Source organism: Oncorhynchus keta, chromosome 14, assembly GCF_023373465.1.
Source record: "Oncorhynchus keta strain PuntledgeMale-10-30-2019 chromosome 14, Oket_V2, whole genome shotgun sequence".
Classification (NCBI taxonomy): Eukaryota; Metazoa; Chordata; class Actinopteri; order Salmoniformes; family Salmonidae; genus Oncorhynchus; species Oncorhynchus keta.
The window spans coordinates 38096136-38107877 of NC_068434.1; the positions used below are offsets into that span (position 1 = coordinate 38096136).

Genomic DNA, 11742 nt, shown 5'->3' on the forward strand with positions numbered 1-11742 from the left:
ACTTTTTGAACGTTTTGTCCGAATGGGACCAGATCGCGCTTTTGGATTTGTTGGCCTAGCCAGTATCCAGACCTGAACCCAATAGAAAATCTTTGGTATAAAAATGTATAAAAAATAGAAATACTTCATTTAAATTAGTATTCAGATCCTTTGAGACTCAAAATTGAGCTCAGGTACATCGTGTTTCCATTGATAATCCTTAAGATGTTTCGACAACTTGATTGGAGTCCACCTGTTGTAAATTCAATTGAATGGACATGATTTGGAAAAGGCACACACCTGTCTATGTAAGGTCCCACAGTTGACAGTGCATGTCAGAGAAAAAACCAAGCCAAGAGGTTGAAGGAATTGTTCTTAGAGCTCCGCGACAGGATTGTGTCGAGGCACAGATCTGGGGAAGGGTACAAAAACATTTCTGCAGCATTGAAGGTGCCCAAGAACACAGTAGCCTCCATCATTCTTAAATGGAAGAAGTTTGGAATCACCAAGGCTCTTCCTGGAGCTGGCCGCCCGGGCAAACTGAGCAATCGGGGGAGAAGGGCCTTGGTCAGGGAGGTGACCAAGGCCGGAAGGTGGCAAGTTCAAATCCCAGAGCTGACAAGGTACAAATCTGTCATTCTGCCCCTGAACAGGCAGTTAACCCACAGTGTATAGATTAATACCCAAACATGCAAAGGAGGATATAAAAAATGTCTACCTTTGTGTATCTATTCAGGATACATCACCATGAAGGGAATGGCATTTCTGTATAGTACAGATCAGGGACCCATGATGTCATTCTGTTACCATCATTCTGTTACCAAGTGGTAATCCACTTCACTTGCTCAATAACCAAATAGATTTTTTTCAATCTCAAGGTTTCATATCATATTTAACAGTTTTTGGAAAACGTGGTCACAGACATTTTCGCATAGTTACCAAACTTTACACCTGCACTGTTCGAGTAAATGTGTTTTTGTAATATGTTCAGTCGCAATTGTTAAAAGTAGTCCTTGTGCATAGATCTGTATGGTTTGTTATACTGCAATCAATAGTTTATCTTTGGCACACGTTTAAAGAGAAAAATCTGCATCTCGGCGTCCTTCTATTAATGTGTAATTGCCCATTGGTAAATACAATCTGATAGTGATGGACGCTGATGTAACAGTGATAAATTACAAACGGCATGGTACAGTCAGTACTTTGATGCCCAACTAGTTCTAAGAGTGTTGTATGATGGCTTTTCCTTTCTCAGAATGCAGTTTAGCATGAAAGCATTAGGTACAACCAAGAAAATGACCTTAGACCTACAAGGAACTCATGTCGTGAATGCCACAACCACAACACAATTACACAGATGACATTTGAACTGGTCAAATGCCATTCCCGAGAGGTTGCAGAGAGTAAGCCAATTTTCGGTTTTGCTCAACGGTGTTGTGCAATACACGATAGAATGAAGGGAGCAGCTTGACAACATGGGGGGGAGGGAGGGGTGTGTGTGTGTATCTCTGTGACCAAAAAAAGTGACCAAATCCAATTTTCTTTATGCATGCTCTTTCTATTCACAGTTTGTGGGCTACATTTCCATCCCCCATCAGAGAAAGAGAGAACTGTGTCAAGGAGGGAGAGAGGGTCAGAGACTGTGTCATCTCCATGGACCTGACTACAGTAGGACTGGGCTGGCTATCTGGAGGTCTGCCACCCTCACTGTGATGTGATGCACAAGGTAGACTACACATGAATGGTCTCCAAAGTGCCACAGTGTTTAATGGAAATGGGACATTCTTATAATGCCAAACATCCCAGTTCTGTTACATCACAGACGCAGGCCTCTCCTCTCCACTGGCAGCCAAGGCGGTCATTATTTGAGGAAACCTTTTCTCATGGGGCACAATGGGCCACAGTGCCGTTTGGTTGCACCACTTCATGGTGGGATGGGAGATAACATTTGAATGAAGTGAAGTTAATAAGTAGGAGCAGGCAGAAAGTTTACATAAGGTCCTGCTCGTCGGTCATCGTGCCCCAGTTGTGCTATATGGAGATGACTAGACTATCCTTGTACAAAAGTAAAGTACCCAAGCAAATAATTGATTGAAATTACTTGTGCAGTGGAATGTCAAATTAAGCACAGTCATTATTTTGAGGTTTACCATAATTATATTGTTAAGGAACTTGAATCCTATGTCGAAACTAAAATGCTAATTACCAAAAATGTAGTTTGAACTTAATACAAAAGCCTTCTAAAAGACACATACTGTATACTGTTTTGCTGCTTGAAACACAATTCAAATGTCTTAAAAACTAAATAAAACTCCCTGAAAAACTGCTGCCTGAAAAAGGGCTGAAAAATTGCCAAAGACTCTGGCCAACCGAAACATTAAAAAAAAATATTTAACCTTTATTTAACCAGGTAGGCTAGTTGAGAACAAGTACTCATTTACTGTGACCTGGCCAAGATAAAGCAAAGCAGTGCGACACAAACAACAACACAAAGTTACACATGGAATAAACAAGCAGACAGTCAATAACACAATAATAATCAAATATATATATATACAGTGTGTGCAAATGAGGTAAGATACGGGAGGTAAGGCAATAAATAGGCCATAGTGGCAAATTCATTACAATTTAGCAATTAAACACTGGAGTGATAGATGTGCAGAAGATGAATGTGCAAGTAGAGATACTGGGGAGCAACAAAAAAAAAGAGTATGGGGATGAGGTAGTTGGATGGGCTATTTATAGATGGGCTATGTACAGGTGCAGTGATATGTGAGCTGCTCTGACAGCTGGTGCTTAAAGTTAGTGAGGGAGATATGAGTCTCCAGCTTCAGGGATTTTTGCAATTCGTTCCAGTCATTGGCAGCAGAGAACTGGAAGGAAAGGCGGCCAAAGGAGGAATTGGCTTTGGGGATGACCAGTGAAATATACCTTCTGGAGAGCGTGCTACTGGTGGGTGCTGCTATGGTGCCCAGTGAGCTGAGATAAGGTGGGGCTTTACCTAGCAAAGACTTATAGATGACCTGGAGCCAGTGGGTTTGGCGAAGAATATGAAGGGAGGGCCAGACAATGAGAGCATACAGGTCGCAGTGGTGGGTAGTATATGGGGCTTTGGTGACAAAACGGATGGCACTGTGATAGACTGCATCCAATTTGCTGAGTAGTGTTGGAGGCTATTTTGGAAATTGCATCGCCGAAGTCAAGGATCAGTAGGATAGTCCGTTTTACGAGGGTATGTTTGGCAGCATGAGTGAAGGATGCTTTGTTGTGAAATAGGAAACAGATTCTAGATTTAATTTTGGATTGGAGATGCTTAATGGGAGTCTGGAAGGAAAGTTTACAGTCTTACCAGACACCTAGATATTTGTAGATGTCCACAGATTCTGAGTCAGAACCGTCCAGAGTAGTGATGCTGGACGGGCGGGCAGGTGCTGGTAGCGATCGGTTGAAGAGCATTTAGTTTTACTTTCATTTAAAAGCAGTTGGAGGCCACTGTTGGCATTGAAGCTCGTCTGGAGGTTAGTTAACACAGTGTCCAAAGAAGGGCCAGAAGTGCATCCAGGCTTAGAGTGCATCCAGGCTTAGACCAGTGCATCCAGGCTTAGACCAACAGACTCCTAAACAGCTTCTAGCAGCTGGCCATAAGACTGTTAAATGGCTAACAACTACTGCTCCCCCTCACCCCTACGCTGCTGCTAAAATGATTATTCATTAGATTTATTACTACCACTGCGCTTCTGTTCATTGATTACCAATAGTATCTACTGTATCCATTTATCCCGCTACTGGTCACTATCACTCCTGTTTACATGTATTTACATGTATTACCATTAGTATATTAACATAAGTATTTATATATTCCCACCACCAGTCACTTTTCAGCCAGTCACTTTTCACACCTACACTGGCACTCTTATACACACACACACACACCCACACACACACACACACACACCACACACACACACACACACACTGAAGACGTTCACATGCTTCCCATACGAAACTGTTCGGAACAGTGCGTGCATATATTATGACCACATTTTTTGACGTTTTAGTTCATTTTGGTCTTTGGCAAGGGTTTTTTCAAAGTGTGCAACTGCAACCTGCAATTTGGGGCATTCCAGCATCTGCAGGAACTCCTCCCCTCAAGCATCCCATTGGTTCCTTCATGAATTTGGTACTGACACAGACCGTGTATATAGTCTCTTTTTTTCGTGTTTAATTTGATATTGAATAATGCACTGTTGGGAAGGGCTTGCAAGTTTTTTTGGGGGGGGGGTTGTGTGTGAATGTTACCCCTTTTTCTCCCCAATTTCGTGGTATCCAATTGTTAGTAGCTACTATCTTGTCTCATCGCTACAACTCCCGTACGGGCTGGGGAGAGACAAAGGTTGAAAGTCATGCGTCCTCCGATACACAACCCAATCAAGCCGCACTGCTTCTTAACACAGCGCGCATCCAACCCGGAAGCCAGCCGCACCAATGTGTCGGAGGAAACACCGTGCACCTGGCAACCTTGGGTTAGCGTGCAGTGCACCACAGGAGTCGCTGGTGCGCGATGAGACAAGGATATCCCTACCGGCCAAGCCCTCCCTAACCCGGACAACGCTAGGCCAATTGCCCCACGGACCTCCCGGTCGCGGCCAGTTACGACAGAGCCTGGGCAACTACAACAATTGGATACCACGAAATTGGGGAGAAAAAGGGGTAAAATTAAAAATAAAACATTTAAAAAATATATATATATTTGAATTAAAGTCCTAAAAAAAAAGTGATTTTCAAAACCTGCAACTAGTTTCTAGCCACGGTAAATCTGTCTTTGAAAATATTTTGATGACGTCATCGGGTAAAACTTTGTTTTCACATATGTAGACACTGGTATTGTGCTGGAAAAGTGGTGGAGTTGCCCTTTAAGCATTTCACATGCACTGTGTGCATGTGACAAATAAAACATAACTGAAGAGCTTAGAGAAATCTACTATTGCCTAATTGAACCTTAGCAACAGGTTAGTGAGTATACAACTAGTATGATGAAACCCCCAGCTAAAACCTTGCAAAACACTGACGCCCAACTTCCCATAGCGCTTGCTGTCACACACACACACACACTCACTCATTCCCTTCCCGCACTCCTTCACATGCACAAACAACTCCTGACTGGCTCATAAACAGCCAGACGGGCCCCTCAAAAGGGGCAGGGACTCCCACATGCGCTATTTACTGGGAGTAGAAAAGTGACACTGCCCCAAAAGGCTAACGCTTCAGCTGTGTCAACCCCCAGATGATGTGTTTAACCAAGAACTCAGCAGCTCTGTCTCGGTCCAATAATTTAGCCACTGTTGCTGGTCAGGTCAGACACTGACAGAAATCTAGATCATAGACTGTAGGGTCATTTCTCCAATGGCGCATACTAGATCCGTGTGTCATAGAAGCTAAAAGAGCTACACTACATGACCAAAATTATGTGGACACCTGCTCGTCAAACAGCTCATTACTAATTCATGGGCATTAATATGGAGTTTGTCCCCCCTTTCCCGCTATAACAGCCTCCACTCTTCTGGGAAGGCTTTCTACTAGATCCCCAAACTGTTGCCACAAAGTTGGAAGCACAGAAGTGTCTCGAATATCATTGTATGCTGTAGCGTTAAGATTTCCCCTCACTGGAAATAAGGGGCCTAGCCTAACCATGAAAAACCACCCCAGACTATTATTTCACCTACACCAAAGTTTACAGTTGGCACTATACATTGTGGCAGGTAGCGTTCTCCAGGCATCCGACAAACCCAGAGAACATGCTTACACTGCTCCAGAGTCCAATGGCAGCAAGCTTTACACCACTCCAGCCAACGTTTGGCATTGCGCATGGTGATCTTAGGCTTGTGTGCGGCTGCACAGCCATGGAAACCCATTCCATGAAGCTCCCGACAAACAGATCTTGTGTTTACGTTGCTTGCAGAGAAAGTTTGGAACTAAGGTAGTGAGTGTTGCAACCGAGGACAGACAATTCTTACACACTCGGCGGTCCCTTTCTGTGATCTTGTGTGGCCTACCACTTTGTGGCTGAGCCTTTGTTGAGCACTTACACTTACAACAGCACTTACAGTTGACCGAGGCAGCTCTAGCAGGGCAGAAATTTGATGAACTGACTTGTTGGAAAGGTGGCATCCTATGAAATAGCTGAATCCAATCATTTGAATGGGTGTCCACATACTTTTGTATATATAGTGTATTTTTTAAGAGAAGAAAGGAGGTCCTTGCCTTGCACCCGGTGCTGTTTGTGCACAGCTGTTAAAAGGCACTGATACACAAGCCCACGACATAAACAATAAGTATGGTGTGTGTGCATGCGGTTATTCCGTGCCATCATATTCACTCAGGGTGAATTTACAAAACAACCGGTTAGCTTCCTGATTGGGCTCTAACTGAAGCTGCCCCCAGTAACCTCTGAGAGCATAGTCTTCACCTCACAAAATATGGACCTTTACAAACCTCCATCAAGACCATAATGTTCTTTGGTCGTCAATGTTGGTGCCACAAATGATCTCTGCTCTGCATGAGACAGTGGAATGCTCAGCATTGTGGTGGTGGACCCTCCAACTCCACATAGATATGTGGCTGGGTGGGCGGGCTGTTGGATGGAGGGGTTCCAGATTTGCGGTGCACACACCAATTAACAGTTTCCCTGGATTTTTCTTCCTCTCTGGATGGAAGGAGGTTGCAGTAACCGTCATTAACTAAGTATGCCTAGCCTAGAAAGTAAAGCATGTGGGCGAAATGCAGTCAGTCAGTGTTATCTGTCACCATGGTGGTTTGGACCAATTAGGAGAAATCATTTCCAGATTTGGAATGTGACCCAGGCAGCGAATGGATGCATCCTAAGTAATTAATCTCTCAGCAGCTGAGCGAGTAGCCCCACCATGCAGGATGACAACAACACACACAGCCAGACCAGCAAGACCAGCTAGCAGGGCAGGGCAGCTCTCTCCGCCTGGCCCATTCATCTCATTTAAAGTAACAGTATAGGTTATTTACCACCATGCCAACCTCACTGTCTGATCAATATGTGTTTACAGTATGATCTAGTCTCTTTGCAGAATTTAAACATTTAGCTAGGCAATGAATTCCTCAGTGGTTCTATTTTTAGGTTGTTCCCTCTTTTAATCAACATGACAATAGCCAATGAAATGATTGCAGTATCTTCTAACGTCAAACATGCACTCATTTTTGTAGCTGTTTGGGTGGTGGATTTATCAGAGTTGAACCCTGCATTTTGGGGTTGGATGAAATGAATACCGAGCTTGTTTACGCTATTCCAAAAATCAACTTAATACAAAAGAGGACAAGAGGACAAAGACATCATTTAGAGTGCCCCCTCAGGCAGATAATTGCAAAGATAGTGAGCACCCTATGCACACAGAAACTAAAGCTGGGGACGCTGACAATTCAATATACTAAGGGCTTTCGTTGTTCAGTTCTAAGAATTCTGCTGCTCACCCTCACTCAGTCACAGTGGCTGGAGACGAGTCTTGACAGCTCGTAGCCTTATCGATTCTCCTTCCTAGTGTTATAGTAGTGTGTGGTCATAGATAAATATTTCTTCTGACATGGCGCAAAGGAGAACTCTGCAATGAGACAGGTAAGCCTTTTATGTAAATGACACCAGACATTGCCATAGACATACAATGACCGTGTGACATTCAACTCATAGTGGAGACAGTAGGCTACAGCACCAGATTACACAGGAAGTGGGAGAATTATTTTATAGTACTGCAATCTGACTCTGCTGCCAAATTTGTCAGGAAGGATTTGGTCATTAAAAAGAACGCCTTCTGCCAGACTCTGTTAATCACCTGTAAGCACTGAACAGATTAAGGGGGGGGGGGGTATTTTCCAAATGCTAACAACTGAACATAATTAAATACCACATACACATGGCCCATAGACACTACTGATAGCATGGTTGTGTTATGGATTCACTAGGTCATGGCTGCCTTCTATTTTATTTACAGTACAGTGGCAGATCAATAGCTTCCTTTTCCCCAGATAAATAGCAGAAGTACATGTGCAGTAAATCAATAGTGTAGTGTCCGTTGTTCACATACAGAACACTCAGAAGAGGAGAGCAGATATGACTAAGAATGCCTACAGCATGGATAATCCACTAGATTCAGCCACGGGACCATTTTCTATTGAGGGGATGGTGAGGGGGCAGGAACAAAATTACAAATAATTTGTAGACTGCAAATTGACAACAAGAAGCCCAAACAGATATATTATTTGACTAAAACGATCACATATATCTCTCTATTATGTGTTGTAATACTTTGGAAGAGATTTACTCAATTAAAATCACCTGGGAGTTGATTTGCTGGTGTTTTGTTTTGTTGTTTTTTTGGTCTTTTATGTCCAACAATTTGGACATAAAAGGGGGGCCACTGAGTGGATCAGTGTAGCGAATAATTTATGTAATCTTGCGAGATCAGTCTGGTTGTACGAGGCTAGCAGGTTTCTTCCTAGTTTGGAAATGATACCGAATTGAGAATAAACCCTAACTAGAGTGTCACCATCATCTCTGCTGCACAACCAGCTGAACACGTTTCAGGTGAGTTACACCTCCAAACCCCACCATAGTGTGGATGTGGAAACCCAACACCATGCAATCCAGTGCCATGTAACACTCAGACCATGAATTGTAAGGGCCGGTTGGGTTACACTTAAATACTACTATACTAAGAACCCCCTCTCTCAGACAAACTGCTGTGTGTTGTGTAGCTACTTGCAGAGAGCAGGTGTAAGGTGTCACTATTCTACAGTATGTACAGGGTGATTCACGAGAGCTATGGTTCAAGAATGAAGACATGAAGTCCATGTCAGTGTCGGGCAGGCAAGCAGGTTGGGTTGTTTTCACCACAAAGTGAGAAAGTGAGCCGGCGCTGTGTTCCAAATGGCACCTTATTCCCTATGTAGTAGACTACTTTTGACCAGAGCCCTTTATAGGCAATTTGGGACAGACAGAGAGAGGAACAGGAGGTGCATCACTGCCTGGTACGGCAACACCACCACCGCGGATCGCAAGGCTCTTCAGAGGGTGATATATGCAGCCTAACGCACCATTGGGCAAACACTGCCCGCCCTACAGGACACCTACAACACCAGGTGTCGCAGGAAGGCCAAGAAGATCATCAGGGACCCCACTACTCGCTAATCTCCCTCATGGACATCCTCAATCAACTCTCACTTATCTTGCCTGCTACTCCCCCTATGGACATTCTTTCTTCTGTTGCTCCACCCACCCCTTCTACTCCCCTTATCAACATGCTCTCTGCCCCACCCCTGCTCTGCTGCCCCACCCCTTCTATGGGCATTTCACCTTCCCAACAGACTTTACTCTGCCCCCACCCCAATGGCATTCATCACTATTGCAGTTGTTAATATGTATATTATTACTGTTTTGATTTCTATTTCACTCAATGATCAGCCTGCTGCTCAACTTATGGTTATTCTAACCCACCCACCCCAACAGTCTTTACTCTGCATACATCCCAATGGACATTTATTTATTCATAATAAATATCCATCAGCTGTTATTATGTATATAGTGCTATGTCTATTTATATTGTTTTTACCATTTTATTTCAGTAGTCCAGTATGTTGGAGCTCAAAACCTAAGATTTTCACTGTACCCTGCAATCACACCTGCAACAATCTGAATCTCTGAACCCTCAGGTCGGTGGACCTGAGCCCATGATTCGGGAGGAACAAGCTGACCCGTCCAGATTTTTATTGATCAACTCCCTTTCCGTGCTTATTAAATATTGCGCATATTTATCACTTTTAAAACCCTTTTTAGAGTGGATAATTAATGCATTTTATTGTGATTTTATCCACTTTTACTCCCGCTGATATCTCAACATTTTAAAGCCTGGGTTTTACCCGATCTATTTAAATAATTATACCCTTTTAAACTCATCTGTCCAGGATGGTGGGCCACTGCAATAGAAGCTGATATTTTAACAACCGAAACGGACGGTTTTATTTCGCTGTAAGTAGATTTATTTTTATTTTTTCACACAACTCAATGGAGACACAAACAACATAAAAAATAACCATTCATCCCACTATTCAAATATTACAAAACATTACTCCCCCAGTATCCTGAAGAATCCCCTACGTCCTATTTTTATTTACCCTTTCCCCCAACCCAAATCCTTTTACCCTAAACCGGGTTCGTATCCTTTTCCAAACCCATCCTCTATTTTATTATTATAATTGTTTTACTTTACTTCTTTATATGTTTAAATCCATTAAAGTTTGTTTTAACCAAATCAAGTTGAGGGGGAAAAAATAAAGAATTCCACAACCTCCTCCCTCTTGTATCTTGACAAACCTGACCTTCACCAGACAGATACATGGACAAGAGGGATAGAAGAGGGCATTAAGCTCTGAGATGTCCCAAAATTCGTCATTACTCAATATGTTCCGTTCAAACACGTGGCTATAACCTAATATTGATGTATATTTACAATGTCTTACAGTTGTGATATCTGCAATTATGCATTCATTGACAACACGAGAAATGGAAAATCCCATAAAATAATGGTTTATTTTCCATAGTTACCAACCCAGCATGACTTTGAATTTGGGATTATTAGAATTGGAAGCTTCCTAGTGAAATGCATGTCAATACACTTTTTTTGTAGCTTTCGATAAGATTATAGATTATTTAAAAGTATAATGGTATTAGATTAAAAATAATAACAATACAATAAAGATGATGTAAAACTATACACAAACTTCTGTACGTGAGCCCTGTATGCACGGGTGCTGTATTCGCTGGACTATTCTACTAAAACACGTTTACAGTGCATTGCATCATGTACGTTCACCATAATGACGAATTACCCTGTAAAGGCTATATTATGTCTTTCCCAGTGTGGGTACCAACTACACAACAAGGAAACGTGTTTCATTCTTGCTTACAAGTTTTCTGCCAGTCACAAGGAGCCCGCTGACGGGTAAAACGATTGATTGCGCTTTTCCATGAGGCAAATGAGACTGTAAACAAAGAGCAGCCATGTATTACTTACTTTCTGTGCAACACATCCCGTGACCCATAGTAGATACGCTGTCAAGAACACATGTGCCCAGAACGAGCTGTTGCAGTTCATTTTCCTTATTTCGTCCTTTTCTCATACGCACACTGAACCGTGACCCGCTCTCGCTCCCACTCTCCATTCACCTGAACTCTCGGGAGCGCGCTTTCATCCTTCGTGGACCCGCATACAGAAATCACAGGGGGTTGTACTGAAGCGCCCACAATTTGGCAGTCAGTCTTATTTGTCAACAATAATTTTGACGAACATAGCTTCCAATGCACCAGCTGTGGGATTAGAAACAGTAACCTACATTTCCTTGTAGTTGGTCAGCTGCAGACCATTGATAATGGAGTAACTTTATGGTTATGTAGTGATTTAAGAGGAGCAGAGCTCTGCCACATGTGCCATAAAAGCCCAAGCATCTTGACAGAGGGGTAGTAGTACTCTCAAACAGGCTACATTATTCCCCCTTTTCTCTAGAAGTGTCCGGAGCACAAACCCAATGTGAACATGTGAAGCCAACTCTTGCACTGATGCCACCAATGAAGCAATAGAGGGGGGCCATCGAAACACAGGGCGAAGAGTGAGCTTGAGCAGTGTAGGTGTGGGTATGGTGACTTTATGAATGAATTTCCAGCAAATTGAGAGGGGAAAGCTGGAGTGG

The 11742-nt window shown here is 43.0% G+C and overlaps 1 protein-coding gene across 1 annotated transcript in view; it reads right to left on the reverse strand.

Moving 5' to 3' along the window:
- LOC118393370 (uncharacterized) overlaps nucleotides 1-11246 on the reverse strand; it is a 28313-nt gene extending 17067 nt beyond the window's left edge. Inside the window, exon 1 of the mRNA XM_035785992.1 lies at nucleotides 11070-11246. Coding sequence (XP_035641885.1) covers nucleotides 11070-11150 — 81 coding nt within the window. The 5' untranslated portion in view covers nucleotides 11151-11246. The remainder of the gene's footprint in view (nucleotides 1-11069) is intronic.
- Between the last annotated feature and the right edge of the window lie 496 nt (nucleotides 11247-11742).